Consider the following 17,094-nt stretch of genomic DNA (forward strand, 5'->3'; position numbering starts at 1 on the left):
CATGCTGCCACGCCCTAACACTCTAAGTAGCTGGTTTCTGACAACTTTCTTTGCACTTGATGCCCCCTTCTTTGAGGCCAGGTAGGAGCTCTTTGCTACTTTTTTCGGAACCCTCAAGATAACTTCTTCATCCTATTCCATAGTTCTTTCATTTCTAGTCCCTTGGTCCTCAGCCAGGCAGCAAATTGGTGATTGTCCATTAGATTGTAGTCTGGCATTTCCTGATCCTCCTCACCATCCTACATAGATTAGGAAAACTCGTGTATGGTGACGAATAACACCTCTGGCAAGAGTAGGTGTTAAAGCAGGACATTTGTGGACTTATTGGAGTGCATTACTGAAAGGGTGTTGTCTCTAGTTTGACCACTGTAGATCATGTTGTCCAGTAGGTTTATTTTTAAAAATGTTGTGGTACGTGGATATTTTTTCTGCTCGACTTTGAGAATTGTCTGTGAATTAATGTCCGAGATGTACGAAAGTCTTTCTTAAATTAGCAATTCAGAACCCACTTATCACCTTTTTTTGTAATGTTTATTTTTAAAAAATTACTGAACGATTTACACTGCAGAAAGCAAAGGCACTCCTGAATGAAGTTCTCGATTCATGCTCAGTTAATTCTGTTCAGCAGTTTTTGCTTGAGCAGCAATCTAAACCCCATTGTATAATCCATATCTGTAGAATGTAATATGCAGATTATTACTATTGTTGAGTGGTCGGAGGGCCAATAGCTCAAGAGATGCTAAGCCTTGAGTGGGAGATGCTGCACCGTCGATCCATCAACAGTAAAAGCCAATCACATATTACACTTGGGACAGCTGCAGATATCGTTTATACCATGGTGTTTTATAAATATATTTATTTTGAAATTAGGTATTTAACCAAAACTTTGATGCAAAGGGTCAAATTCATGCAATTAGGTGAAATCACATTGAAGAGACCTCCTGATCAAAAGCAGTGTTGCTTCTGTGTATAAAGTTATTGTAAAAGGCAATCTATCAGGCAGTAATATGCGATTCTCATGCAAATGTTGCTGTACAGTGTTAATAAGGAATTTGGCCTTTGCAGTGTACTAATGTGTGTCAATTTGTACAATTGCTCATTGTAACATGTTATTGGACGACATGTATTTTCACTAGTATTTCATACATCTGTAAATAGTAATATAATAAGTTGTTTGCATGTTTGAGCATCTTCCTTCCTTGAAAGATGCTAAATGTAATTAATGTGATACAATTAGAAAACTGGGTATCTGATGATAAATTTCTAATTTCAGGTCATTATATCTGTTCTATATCGATGCAAAGACTTAGCGATAAACAACTGAAACATCTTACCATGAGTAAAACTGCACTACTCGTGACAGCTTCACTCCAAGGCATCTCTTTCTCTGGGCAGCAAATAAGTGCTAATGTTCCCTTCAATCCAGGATTTTATGCTGACCAAACTGAAATTGTCTTAAGCAACCATCACATGAGTTCTGATGTAAAAATATTTGGAGCCACGGACATACTTGAAAATCTAGAAGTAAGTGAGTTTTTAAAAGTATGTGTGCATTTGATTCTCCTGTATGGGCATTCACCAATAACACATTTATATGACCTTTATACATAAATATACCATTCTATGCGTCCGTAAATGCAGTGCAAAAAGAAAAACGCATCTAATTTATAAAGGCTCGTTTAATTAATTTCTTTCACCCTTGTAAATCTTATTTTTCACATTTGTCTGGTCTCGATAAATACTCCCCCTGACTCTATTATTTGCACATAGAAATTCTAAGAAATAGATAAGGCTGCTTGTTACGTTGCTTTGTTTCTCCCAAAGTGAAAAATATACATTATGTTGAGTCTTGCAAAATATCCCCAAACTTTCTAATTCGGAGGGTGCAAGGTTCTTTTTTGATAAACAGTTTAATGGGCGCTTCTGCCTCAGAATCCTCACCTTATGAGTATCCTGTGAGGGTCCAGACTGTGTTTGAGGAACTTTTCCCCACCAATAGCACTCCTGCAATGCCAGGTGGGGTCATGTTGCTCTGGCCATGACTCTGCCCACCATATGTGACATTGGATTTTATTAGCCGCTAACCAGTGTGCAGGAAAAAGTTCTCTGTTTAAGCCCCTCTCCGCATTATTCCTCATCATTTTGATAGGAAGGAGGTTAAATGTGTCCTTCTAGGATTTTAGGTTTAAACCCGGTCACAGGTACCACAAGAAAAAGTCCTCGTAGAATCCACACGACATCTGCATGTGATCTCTGGGATTAGAACACATCTTTCCCAGTGACTCATGTTTGCTGGTGAACGCAAAGGCCCCCTTTACATTCAGGTAAGTCTCCTGGCAGAAAACAATCTCTCAAAAGATCTTCCCACAAAATCCACAAAATGTGCTATGATCATCTTCTTCCTTGAGTAAATGATCTTGGAACATCTTTGCTTCTCAAACACCAGGCACTATTTCTTGTCGTCTAATAAAATGGCAACGTTTAAAAAGATGAGACCCAACACTCCTCTATTAGCTGACCATGTGGATGTTGAAATCGTCCATATGGTGAAACTGGACTTATCCTGGATGCCTCCAGTACCCTGTGGGCCTCACCCCCAGGGTGAGCCTGAACCTGCCAGTTTCAAACTCCAGCAGCTCAGATGCATCTCGAACTCCATGCCACCATGAGCACTGGCCCTGACACCCAAGAAGAAGTAGAGGCCTGCCAAGTTGCTATCGCCCCAATGGTTAGAGTAGCCTACAATACCAACCTCAAAGCTATTAAAGTTAGAATAAATCATTCAAGTGGTGCAACAGAAGGTTGAAGCATATTTTGATGACGTGCTTTTGTTAAAGCCTCTTCACAGGGCCGAAAGATGGAAGAACTATTTGGGTCCAACTATTGACATTCTAAATAAGGATTGCGGCTGCCTAGAAGGTGACACTTGGGTGCCAAACTCCTTCCACCTATAATGCTGATGCGGTCTTCTATCTTGATTTACAAAATGCAAGTGGCCCGGATACTTCACCAGAAGGTGCATGGGAGAAACATTTTCGGGTCCAGCAGTCAAAAGATTTCAAGGTGATTTGTACCTAAAGGTGGTGACCCGCAATTCACATCCTTCACCGGAATGTCCGCTGGTCACAAATGAACCCAAATGTTTTTTTCCATGGATCACCCCGATAGAGCCAAAGAGACGGGGCTCTTTTGGCCGTAAAGTATTCACATATAGCTTTGCTCTCTAATCCGTGAACTCTCCCTGTCTCCTGCTCTGTGGAAACTGGCAAAGCTTAGTTATCAAATTATTGGACCACATGAGAAAGGCATTTTCAAATTTGGTCATGATGGGTTAGATGCCTCTAAACGGATCCTATATTGCCGCTGGTATTCTGTAGATGCCGTGGCTCGATCCATGGACAAAGCTGTCATACTGCACTGCTATGATTTGATGTGTTCCATCGGATTTTCAGGAGATGTCCTAGCAACCCTCATGGAAATACTCTTCAATGGCTAGGGTTTGTTTGGAGAGAAGGCAACCCATCTCAGTTCTTCTATAACAGGAGCTATGGCTGGGCATCCAGACATCATCCAGACGCTGTAGCAGAGGGAACGAAGAAAGCTGCATAAGAAACTCCAAATCAAACGATGCTCGTGCTTCCAGCAGTGCCGGACACAAGAAGTAAAAACAGTGCCACATGGTAAGCGGGTCGAGAGTTGATCATTCTCACAGGAGGCACCTGCTAAAATGTCATCCCAGGCGAGCGGTAGGGCCGGTGGCAGCAAAAACAGATGAGGTCCCCCAGATGGTGAAGAGGAGCAAGGGAGAAGAACAGGACTGAACAGAAGTCTGGTTTAAATTATACCCTGAGGCAAAGATGGTGACAGGAAATAGAGCTGAAGTTCCTGGAGCAAACTCACCACCATGACGGTGAAGTCCTAGGAATGGTCATAGGTCCGTTCATGGCCGAAACACAAACTGGACTGGCCTGAACTTCCCACCTCCATTCACCCTGCTTCTCCAGATAAAGGGAAGTGAGGACAGAGCTGCAGTCATAGACAGCATCTGACCAGAGGTGTGGTGTAGAAACCTGCTTACACCTGCAAGAGAGAGCGAGGAAGGCCGAGTTACCCGCAGCATAATTTAATGATGGATGGGCCATGGGCGGCACCAGAGGTGCATTCAGACTACTGAAGGGAGGTAAACCTCGATCCATCAAACAATTGAGTAAGAAAGGGGAATGGTGGGAGGGACTAGAGATGTAAGCTGTCACTAACAGAGAGAAGGAAAACCTACAAATACTGATGTTGGGGCAAAATAGAAAACGGAAACACTCTGGGTATAAATATATTGAGAAAGATGAAAGGGCCTACGTGGGGCATAGACGCCGAGGTCCCGCCAGAGCTAAACCATGAACCAAAGGCATTAATTTGACATAGCAAGAAGATCTAGGGCTTAACAAGATATTTTAGATCCTGCAACCATACATGAATATAAAACACCTTAAAACAATGGAAAATCTCAGTGGGGTTCGGAGTAGGGCTTTAGTAGAGCTCACAGCCTGGGCCATCTATAGCAGGGTTCTCCAAAGTCTGTCCTGTAGGGCCTGATCCATACTTTTTTTAAGATAACCACATTTATCCAAATGGGGATAGGCTAAAAATCTGGCATGGATGAGGCCCTCCACAACTGACTTTGGAGAAACCGGATCTAGAGGGTCCTCCTTAGGAACTCCCCCACATCACCCCTCTAGAAAATGGACAAGGTGAGAAAGAGACAAGTTAAGGGGCAAAGATAAAGCAGGCCAAGGCGCTGACAAAATCAAAGTACAGAAATTAGCAAGAAGCAATCCCTGAAATCTTTAAATGGAAAGACTTCATGATGCAACGAAGAAACAAACATGATTGTAGATGCTGCCCAAGTAACCAGGCCGTGCTGGAAATTCAAATGGGTAATTCGAGTCTAGCGATTCATCTAATGAGCTAAGATCTTAAAAGTACAGTGAAGTAGCCTAGGTAACTTGCAATGTACTTCAGTCAAAGAAGACATAGCCATGATGCTGGAAGAAAAAGTGACAAACTTGATGATCACAGCAACAAACCTTTCAGAAGAAGCAGAAGATGTGGATGTAAGGGCCCAATCGGTAATGTACAATTTATAGGTTTCCCAGAAAGCATGATAGGTGCCCAACTATAAACCATTCTCGATCAGTATGACTTAGTAGCTCTCAATGACAAACTCAAGGCAGTACTGACAAAGTACGACCCAGGAGGTAATAGTCTAAGTAGAAGCAGAATACAATATCAATGTCCGCAGAACAAGAGGGAACACAAAGAGGCTTAAATCCTCACAATTTGAACAATTAACAGAAATCGAAATGCCAAGGATGGAAAACGTTTTGCACAACATATTCAACTGGGAGAAAGTAATAATCTGTGATTTAAACGTCTTACCCGAAACCAAAAGATTGAATCAATTTCTAAATAAGGGTGGTAAGGACACAAATTCCAAAATAGTTCAACAATATTTAAAGGAAAATTGCTGTAGCCTGTTATTAAGAGGAACAATAGGCTAACTAGTAGATCTGAGTGAGCTTATCCACAGATACTTAATTTCAGATGTTTTGGTAGTGACTCGGAGGGGGTGTTTAGTTCTTGGAATTATTTGAATTACTTTAACTTTGACAGTGAAAACAGACAGTCACAGTGCCCCTAAACACTTTTATAATACCTGGATAAAAATTGGAAAACAAATGATGAATCGTGACCCGACTCTAGATCACATTGTCAGCATCAGCATGAAATGTCAATGTACTGTTAAAATAAAGGGAGTAATGGTCAAGAAGGTAACCAAATAATTTGGGGCTGAGCGCCTGCTATTATAAGTAAGCCATCTATTGGGATCTAACTGTGAATTCTTGGCTAGGTTTGGGTTTGCCTCAGTGCTCCACGCTGCCTTTAATGGGGGTAACCATCTTATTTGTTGCCATTTCAAATAGACCAGTTGTGGCAAGATAGACTAGGTAGATATTTAATGGTAACTGAAAATGTATAGGTATCCACTTTGACTATCCCCATCCGCCCCAATCAGACTAAGTTATTCCTACAGACATTGCGCAGAGTAACCCCAAGAGACCTACTATTGATAGGAGGGTGATTTCAAATTACAACAGAGTTGTGCACACAGTGCTAGTGCCAGCGGACAATAACAAACATTGCTATATCCACACCTGGTACCATTGCGATTTCTTATGGGATATGTGATAATTCGCCAATGTGACCTCTAAATACACAAACATATACATTCTTCGCAGTAGCTTACAAAATCTTTTGCAGGGTAGACTACATGCTTCTTGAGCGTGCCAGAGTCCAAAAAGCAACAACACATGCAAAAGGGCTATCCAATCGTGCTCCAATAAAAATTCCCATTGATGGAGAAAACACACGCCCAGAAATTGTGGCGTCTGAATGCATGGTGGCTCATGAAAAGTAGAGACATTCTTAAAGAAGAGTTAGAACAATACCTGAAGATCAGTGAGGAACTGTCGACTCCCTCAAACATTGCACTGAAACCAGTAATTCATGATAGAGCAATCCGCTTTATCTTTGAATTAAAGTGACAAAAGAGAAAAAAATGGAAAGGTTTGAAGCAATAGTTATTAAGACAGAAGAATACTGTGACAAAAAACTGACCTAATGGACGTACTTAGCAATATCGAAGGTGCACCACCAACAAACATTTATGTATGAAGCCAGACAGAGAAGTCTGCCCTTTGTCATGTCAATAAAGTCAGTAAATTGCTCTACTGGTTAAATCATAAGGGCAATATAACAGGACAAGTCTATAGCATTCAGGATGACACTCATCATCTATTCAGGAAGGCCCAACAGCAGAACACCTTCTGAATTACTATCAAAAGTTGTATGGTTCCCCACAACGATGGAGCAGGAAGAATAGCTAGAAACTAGTGTGGAAGGGTGTCTCCATGACCACGATATCCAAAGAAGAAAAGATCAACTGGACCAAAACATCTCAGATTAAGGACAGTACAGAGGAAATCTCAAAATTACAATCTGGCAAAACATTGACCTTAATGGGTTCCTAGTGAAATGTTTAAATGCTATGCAAAGGCGATGTTCTCTACATCCAAGAGAACAGGAGACCTACCTGAAGGGCTAGAGGAAACAATAATTGGGGAAAAACACGCAAGATGTGATTCATATATACCAATATCCCTGATAAATATGGAACTCAAAATTTGTTCCAGAGTACTTGCCTATAGATTGACACTGATTAACACATCTAGACAAGAGCGGCCTCATGACACAAATTTATGCTCACTAGCATATAGACTCATTTAGCACTCTTTGTGGTAGACTTTAAAAAGGCCTTTGATATAATGTAAGGGAGACTTATTTGAATTTCTAAATTAAATGACTATAGTTCATCAAGTATTACATAACCACCAAGACCTAGAATCAAGTTAGTAGGGGTGCCATGTGTACCAATGGGCATCGGAAGTGGTACTAGACACGGATGCCCACCACTTTCAACATTGCTCTTTGCTTTACCATGCAGCCTCTAGCAGAGTGCATCAGAGGTGAGGCAAAATACTTTACTGGGGCCCAGGGAAGAAAGATAAGCTGTTACTGTTGCCAATAACCTGTTGGTATGTGTAACCCAACCACACCAGATCCATGCTTAGAAAAATATTGTTGCACATTGGAAAAAGTGATGAACTTAGTGAAGAGGCGTAAATCTAGTGTCTTTACTGTATGAAGACCGACAGAAGTGATTGAGTGGTTACAGAGATCTTGCTTAATGGTAACTATTAAAGAATCTCAATATTCAGGATATGGTTTGCAAAGTCATGAAATATTGCCCTAATACTTGAAAGGGTGAGGAAGGATTTTCAGCACCGGACGCCCCCACCCCCATTTCCTTAATTGATTAAAAGGGTTTCACTTCTACATCTCTGGTTCATAATTCAGAATTACCCATATGAACTAACCCGCAACTTCTTTTAAAACTAAATTCCATACTCCAGGCATTTATGTGGAATAACAAGAGCCTTACGGTCTCTCTTGCCAAAAGCTGCAAGTTAAGATTTAATGGGAGCCTTAGTATGGCCAACACACTAGCATACTACAAAATCTGCTGTCTAATTGTAATAAACTACTGGCTGTTTTGCCCCAGGTCAGAGCCAGTCTGTAGCAGCAAGCATTGGGGAACAAATCCCCTTCACAACTCCTATACCGGGGCAAAGAGCTGGACAGACTCCCCCTAGCAACTAAACCAGTACTGACGATCTGGAGGGACATACTAAGAGCAATGTGATGGAAGGTGAAAATAAGGGTAGCAACCCCGCTGTGGGTGAGTGAAACACTTCCAGAAGTCACTGCTTTAACAGAATTTGAAAGATGGGACCTGCTGGGGATATCAACTTAGAAGAATGTAGCAAATGACAGTCATACAAGATCATCTTCAGATGTACAGCAAACATTTGAAATTAAAATTTCACTATCTTCTGCTACCTGCAATTGACATTCTCTACAACCATGTATAGATAGATATGTCAACACCAAATCTGAAATTCTACCACATTGAGACCTAACCTACATTAGAATAACTACTGAATGTTATGCTCTCCAAAGTGTATGAAACAGTGCTGATGCACACAACTGACTCCTTCCCAAAACTAGGAGACACATGGAAGACAGGCATTGGGATATCTGAAGACCCAGAATGGACAACAGCATTAATTGTTCCATGACAAGTGGCCATATCAGTAAGAGCTCAGTCAGTTTTGCTACTTACAGTGAATATACCACTCCAGATATAAACCTGGGCATTTAAAGAGACACTCATCCCTTAATGGCCCGAAGTGAGTCAGATGGTGGCACCTTTTTGCACACTGTATACGGGTTTATGATCATACAAAGATATTGGAAAGGTCTTGGACAAACACTATGTGAAATGGTAAGGGTTAGGATTTTAATTACACCCAAAATCCCATTGCTGAATGTACTTGAGTTCAACATCTGATAGAAACATCTATCTGCGGATTCCTTACCTTAGAATTCTCCTCAGGTGCCAGACTGGATCCGGACATTTTGTCACAGCAGTACCGCTGCACGTTGGTAGAGGACGTTGAGCGACTCCATACCAATATCGACCACCAGATATGATGTGAACGGAGTCCATGTAAGCCCTCCCCTGATGGGCTAATGACAGTTTTTTCTGCGCGTCAACGCGGATCTGGTAGTGGTACTTCTTGCCATTTTTCAGCCTACTTCGACTTCTCGTCGATGGAACTTCAGACTTCAAGACTTGGGAGTCCTGTGGTCGGCAAATATTGGCCACAGACCCTAATTCTATTTGTATGTGGGGCCCGGGAGCACACCATGATGCTGACGAAAACAACTCCTGCCGTAAACTTCACCTGGAAGCACTGGCTGTCAAAGCCTTCCAAGTCCCCTCCACCCCCCCCCCCCCCCCCCCCCCCTCTCCATTGTTCTGTCACCCACGCTCCACCGCCCACTTGCGGGCCCATTCCCTGAGCCTTTCCTGCAGACTTCATTCTACATCGACGTCCTGAGGTAAGTGTGAGCGCTGGCACTTGAAGTCGCAGCCTTCATTGCCTGAGGCCTCTTCTCCAGCTCGAGTCTACCCCACGCCTCCCTACCTTCCCTGGGGCCGGGGAGACTATGATCCAGATGCGAGAATATTATTATTCTTCAATAACGACAAAGTGTGGACTTTCGGGCATGCTCACAGTGGTCCTTTTTTACTGCATTTCCCATAGGAATCTTGGCCAGTTTATTATATGATTTTTTTCTTTTTATTTTTTTATTTTTTGCACAGACGTCAGCAAAATGCACTATTTGATAGAGACTTCTAGCTGCAGATTCCTTACCTTAGAATTATTCCCAGGAAAGGAATCTGCGACTAGATATAGTTTCTATAACATAAGGCGTTACATGAAGTAACTTGTTCTTCACGGTTATTTATATTGTGCTACACTGTACGATCGGCTGATGCCATTTGTCCTTGTATTAAGAATCATTATTTTAGAAAGATCACACAACTCTGACATGCCCTGCAATGGTTTGACTGCTTGTCCTATTTTAAAATGGTTGGAGTTGTTTTAATGTCTGAATTCTCAAAAAAATCTAAATAATACCACATCTAGTTTTAGTCACCTGATCGTTTGTGTTTCTTCTCCTATTTGGGCGAAGGTTTTTAAAGCTCATCTTCTAGAATTATGACCATCGCTTTGAATGGGTTGGTCTTGTGGAGCACTGATGTTCACAAGCACAAATCTATCTTGTCACTCCTCATTACTCATCATAAACACACTTCTCATTCCTTATGCTCAGGGCTTTACCTGGATAAACTGGACAAGGGACAAACATCTTGTTCCTCTCTTCCAGACTGAATGAACTCGACAAGTGACCATTTACCTAACCATGTGCCTCTAGTTCCACTAGCGAAGACCTATGCCCATAGGAAACCTCATTAATCTGCATCTTTTGAGTCCAAGACTTCTCTGGACTTAGTAACAATATAGCCAAGGAGACCTCCATCTTATGGCAGTAGAGATGGTGTTCAAGTTCATTTTGGTGATAATGATTGGGATGAAGTGACGTCCGTGCAGTTGTTTGTCTAGTAACCTCTTTTGTTAGCGTGTCCATGAGTGCATTTACCAGTATCTCGGACTCAATGCTGATCCCCAATACTGAACGATACAAATGTGTGCATTTCCTTTGTGGTTTGTTTTTCTTTAAATGTTCGAGTTCTTGAGTTGCAGGAGATCTCTCAGAGAATATCTTTCTTCCTGCAATCCGCAAGCATAGCTGGAATATGTGGATGTAACTGATCACATTTCACATCAGAACTGCTGCAAAAATCCATTTAGCCAGGAGTTTTCCCATTCTGCATCTGCTTAATGATTTGGACAATTTTTTCTTAAATCTTAACGTGAAGCACTGACTTTACCACTTGCTCTAACTTTTTTCAGTTCAAAAGCTTTTTATTGTTTTTCGAAACGCGCAATAAAATGGAAAGCCTTATAGTACACTCATTTCAAACTATATTCGATAGTATGATCACGTATAAAACGGATATAAATTGGGAATGCATTTTATATATACTAATAATTACTTGCTCCAGATATATGCTTTGACAAGGCTATATTTTATGCGACTGTTTGTACAAGAAATCGAACTATAAAACTAGCCTGATATTGCAGAGATGGAAAAAGAGAAATGGAAAAAAGAGAGAGAGCGGATATAAAAGAAACACTTGATCGAACTTTTTAAGTAGAGATTCTCTCATAAATATATACAACTCCATCTTCCCTGAGAATGATACCAGGGACAGTATTAGCAATCGGGCACATTGCCCCTTATTATGAAGAAAAATGCACCCTCAAAAGCCACTGGCACGAGCACTTAACAATTTATGCGTGTACCGTGGAGAACGCATGGGTGAAAGACAAAACCGGAGCTTGAATCCTCAGATTTGCCTCATTTTCAAGAGGGACGAGGGATCCGCCCGCAGGCAGGGGCAGGATGTCCTAGCACCCGCCTGCGGATGATGCCTGGGGGTCTTTGGAACTCTATTGCCCACTTTATTTTTCCTCTGAACGTACTGTTCGCCCTCGCCCCTGCATGTGCAATGCTGCATTGGGTCCACAGCGAAGGCATGGAGGGAGTGCCCCCTTGGTGTTGCACAGGTTCAGGGTGTGTGCAGTTGGGGTCCATATTACAGAAGGGTCCACATAAGCATCTGTGGCATCCTCTGTAAGTTAAGCGCAAACACCTGTTGAGCCCTGGGTGCTTATATAATCAGTAGTCCGAAGCTCTGAATGTAATAACGAGATGAAATGCCATGTTTTCCAGACAAAACTGAAAAATGAATCCACCTTTGAAGGCCATGAGCACATGGGACGGAATTCCACAGTAATGTGCTGTACTCTAATGATGTGGTCACTCTAAGCCATACACATATACATTCTAGGTTTGCATGCAACTAAAAGCAAATAAAATGAAACTTTGTCATTCATTCTCACAGTCCTATTATATCTGTAGTTTCTAAAAAGCGTGATATCACATTCTATTTATGTTAAAGAAATGTAAATATTATTTCAGGTAAAATCTGGATCTCCTTTGGTGATTACCTATGAAAAGGAAAAATCCTATGATCTGCCTAGTTATGTAACACATACAGTAAGTGTTTTGGATTCAAGAGTTTTCAGCCAGGGGAACCCGTCGACTGTCCTTACTGTGTCCAGCCACCTGACAGACCAGTCCATCACAATTCCAGTAGCCATTGTTCACATACCTGAACGGACTGGACCAGTACAAAGTAAGTGTTCTTTACTTATGTAATTTGTCAGAGAAGTGTTCATGTATGGTCTCATGCACAGTTTTCTTATATAATATGAGCTGGAATAATTGCACTTTTTTTTACATTAGTGAGAAATTCTTAATTTGTGCAGGTGGCGGACAGGCTGATCTGGCAAAATAATAAAATGTTGAGAAAACCACTTGACAAAACAGCTTTGTCGTGTGCTTTCTCACTCGAGTGAAGTTGAAAGACCGATTGGTCGAGAGAATTAGTTGGATTTGCTTGTTGCGATCATCTCTTCCTGGTATCTTTAATCCCAGAGGTGGTTTAAACTGTTTTTAAGTTAAATAAAAAGCATTTCTCTGTTGGTTTTTATGCTTGGTAAATCCTTGCACACACAGGAGACTATCAACTGCAGGCTGTCCAGATGCGTTCTGAGTTAAGCAAAAGTATCCAAATTTGAGTATTTTTTACTAAATTGGGCACCAGGTTTTGAAATAGTCATTTGTTACACTAGCTGAAAGGGGTGGTGTGGCATGCAGAGTTTACATATTTTAACTTGAACCGAGCAAATCTGTTTGGAGATGAACCAGGAGTTCCTCATGCAGGACTGAATGAAGTCTGCAACAAATTCACTGCCCTCTGCGGTAGCAAGAAACACAACCTATATATAATAGTTTTTCCAATCCTATTTTTTATGCTGTAGTATTTGGACATTTCAGTATTTGATGATGTTGTGGAGTTGGTGAAAGCAGTTTAAAAGCTAGTCCCTCATTTCAGATATTGAAAATGCTCATCTCCTGGTATGGAGGGGTTCTTTTGTTAGATTCTTCCTGTAGGAAGCTGGACTCCTTTGCAGATGTCCCCACCCCACTTTTTGCCCCCATTTGAACTACTAAGTGCTGGTCTTACAACTCTGACAGTGCACTGAAGCCTGCTAACCAGGCTCCAGTGCCAGTATTCTTACCCCTAAAACTGTTCTGATGGGTTGTCAAGGCAAGATTAGTGTATTCTGATTCTTGGAGGAAAAAATTCCAATTCAAAGCAAGTTGATTTAAACGTGAGCTAGTCCTTTATTTGCACTCATACATAGGGGTGGGTATGAGAAAAAACCAAGGGGTGGCACAGCCAACACGTGTTTCGCCCCCTACATGGCCTATAGGCCTGGGGCTTCTTCAGGGCTGTTCATTTTAAGGGTAGGTAAAAAACATTTGGGATATGCGAATGCATATGACATGTTAAGCACAAGAGTTAAAGAGAAAACAGGCCAGTGAGTCAAAATGTAAGAACGTTAATGGGAGAAGAAAACAGAAAGAACAATAAGATACACATTTAGGAGTAATGTTTAACAGCGGAGAATTAGTAGGGAAAAGGATAGTGCGTTTTATAGAAGAAAGCCAAAGGAAAAAAGAAGGGGGGTTTGTTTTAATTATTTGGAGAGGTCACGTGAGGGTTAGTGTGGACGGTACAGTAGGTATCAAGAATAAGTAAGTTAAAGGTACAGTGTGTGACATATTATAGGATACAATACAATATTGTGCATGTCCATATTAGAGAAAGAAGAATCACAGGACGTAATGGAGGTCATCAAGACCAAAGAAGTCAAAGGTTCCATATGCCACAGATCATTCGAGTGTATAAACAGAAACATTGTCATATATCGAGAAAAATACGTTATTTGTATCAATTTACAGGGTAAATGTAATGTGATCCACATACGCGTAACGGTATGAAATTTTCGACAAGTCATAGAGTATGGAACACGAGAGTGAATAAATAACAGTGCCAAAAAAGTATACATTGGTGAAGAACGGCAATGACGAAACGTACTTATAAATCGGCCGTCAAAAAGTCGAGGTCGGCAGCACGGCAAATTGTGGTCCCAAACGGGATAGACGTATTTATATTTACGTGGCGCGGTATTGTGAGGGCATATGTAAAAGGTTTAGCGTGCTCTTGAATGATGAAGTTAAGTAGAAACTGATAATACAGTGGTGACAAGACTTGACGTGATTACAGCAAGACGTGATCAGAGAGGCGTTTTCACTGGTGTGTACACCAGACCAAAAGAGGAGGAAACCGAGAACTGAGACTTCGCAGACGCGAAAGCGAGCTGATCATGAACTTCAAAACAACTGAACTAGGACTCAACAAAGATGCAGAAATGCATGTATGGCTGGGAGATGACTAATTGTATTAACTGAATGTCCACCTTTTCTGATTGTTTTTTCTCCCTAGGGTGTGAAACCATTATGATTAACATCCCTATCTTAAAACCTAGAATTTCCTCTCATTCCCCTGGAAATGTGTCTGAATAGTATTTTGTACAAAATCTACACTATATATCCAGAACCATTCCACAGTCCGACCCTTGGTATCCCCTAGAATTTCGCTTTATATTTCTACGCACCTTCTTGAATGGCCAATGATCCATTGGCCCCTTTCAACTCAACTAAATCCTTATAATTTTTCTTACTAGAAACTTTATTTGTCCTTGACTACTAACATGACATTTAAACGGCCAATCTACCTCCCCCGTCCCCTTCCCTATCCAAAATGGCGCTCCCGCACGAACCAGGCCACTTCCGGGTCCCGACCCGGATGTCCTTCCATGAGCCCCGCTATTTACGCTGCCTCCGCTAAGCGCACAAACAGAACTGAATGAAACAGAACACTCGTACCGGGCATTAGCCAAGATTTGAGGTAAGCATTGCAACGAAGCAGTTACTCCCGTCGGCTTTACCTCCTTCTTTGAACTAAGGATTTCTTTTCTCCTTTTTGATCCCCTCCCCTTAGAATCCGACTATATCTTTCTAGCACATCGTGGAAACGTCCATTTTCAGTAATACCCGGTAAGCTCTACTCTGCCCTTCCTTGCCTCTAACGCTTAAATACCTCACTCGTCACGAATACCATCACTGTAAAATATAAATCTGCACGACCACAATACTCGTATTTTGTTATACTTTTAAATTTAAAATTAAACACGCACAGTGAAAACGCCTCTCTGATCACGTCTTGCTGTAATCACGTCAAGTCTTGTCACCACTGTATTATCAGTTTCTACTTAACTTCATCATTCAAGAGCACGCTAAACCTTTTACATATGCCCTCACAATACCGCGCCACGTAAATATAAATACGTCTATCCCGTTTGGGACCACAATTTGCCGTGCTGCCGACCTCGACTTTTTGACGGCCGATTTATAAGTTCACGCATGAAATACCTAGTGCACGTTAATGAACTCTTTCGAATGATTCAGACGCCTGTAAATTCCCTCCTTGATTACCCTATTCACGATCTCGCGTACAACCAACCAAGATACTCACCTCGAGCATTTTATTACACAACAACCACGCCACCTGATTTTACCTGATCACTGAATCACGACCACTTGGCTTTAAGCCTTCTCACTTTTCTCGTCTATAATTGAGATATCACCATACTCGCCTTGCATGCGCTACGACCAGTTCCATTATAAAGACTAATTTAAATCCTCTCTCTCGTGACAAACCCTACCGACGCAATATCAACTCATCACCCTGATGCCCATGACCCGGTACAAACCTGTAAATATATAACTTTTACTTATTTACACACCAAACTTTAATGTTTTGTTGGCCCACAATGTGTCATATATACGTTTCGTCATTGCCGTTCTTCACCAATGTATACTTTTTTGGCACTGTTATTTATTCACTCTCGTGTTCCATACTCTATGACTTGTCGAAAATTTCATACCGTTACGCGTATGTGGATCACATTACATTTACCCTGTAAATTGATACAAATAACGTATTTTTCTCGATATATGACAATGTTTCTGTTTATACACTCGAATGATCTGTGGCATATGGAACCTTTGACTTCTTTGGTCTTGATGACCTCCATTACGTCCTGTGATTCTTCTTTCTCTAATATGGACATGCACAATATTGTATTGTATCCTATAATATGTCACACACTGTACCTTTAACTTACTTATTCTTGATACCTACTGTACCGTCCACACTAACCCTCACGTGACCTCTCCAAATAATTAAAACAAACCCCCCTTCTTTTTTCCTTTGGCTTTCTTCTATAAAACGCACTATCCTTTTCCCTACTAATTCTCCGCTGTTAAACATTACTCCTAAATGTGTATCTTATTGTTCTTTCTGTTTTCTTCTCCCATTAACGTTCTTACATTTTGACTCACTGGCCTGTTTTCTCTTTAACTCTTGTGCTTAACATGTCATATGCATTCGCATATCCCAAATGTTTTTTACCTACCCTTAAAATGAACAGCCCTGAAGAAGCCCCAGGCCTATAGGCCATGTAGGGGGCGAAACACGTGTTGGCTGTGCCACCCCTTGGTTTTTTCTCATACCCACCCCTATGTATGAGTGCAAATAAAGGACTAGCTCACGTTTAAATCAACTTGCTTTGAATTGGAATTTTTTCCTCCAAGAATCAGAATACACTAATCTTGCCTTGACAACCCATCAGAACTTTTGCTAAAACTAGGGGGATAGGGGTTTCCCCCTGTCATTGGGCAAGAACCAGTACCTCTCGACTAACGCTTATTACCTGGCGAGTAAGGGATAGGGGCCTTTCTCCCCTCTTCCGAAGAAAAACTTACCCCTAAAACTGGCATGTTCAATTGGCACTGTGTTAAGCACCCTTGTAAGTCCCTAGTAAATGTTACACCTGATACTTAGGGCATGGTACTATAGAGGGTCCCCAAGGGCTGCAGCATGTATTATGACACCCTAGTGGACCC

The 17,094-nt window shown here is 41.4% G+C and overlaps 1 protein-coding gene across 1 annotated transcript in view; it reads left to right on the forward strand.

The window, feature by feature from the left end:
- NUP210 (nucleoporin 210) overlaps positions 1–17,094 on the forward strand; it is a 451,814-nt gene that overhangs the window by 396,914 nt on the left and 37,806 nt on the right. The window contains exons 36-37 of the mRNA XM_085624815.1: positions 1,274–1,524; positions 12,133–12,349. Of these exons, the coding sequence (XP_085480941.1) occupies positions 1,274–1,524; positions 12,133–12,349 (468 nt within the window). The remainder of the gene's footprint in view (positions 1–1,273; positions 1,525–12,132; positions 12,350–17,094) is intronic.

The sequence above is a fragment of the Triturus cristatus genome, chromosome 9, assembly GCF_964204655.1.
Source record: "Triturus cristatus chromosome 9, aTriCri1.1, whole genome shotgun sequence".
Lineage (NCBI taxonomy): Eukaryota > Metazoa > Chordata > Amphibia > Caudata > Salamandridae > Triturus > Triturus cristatus.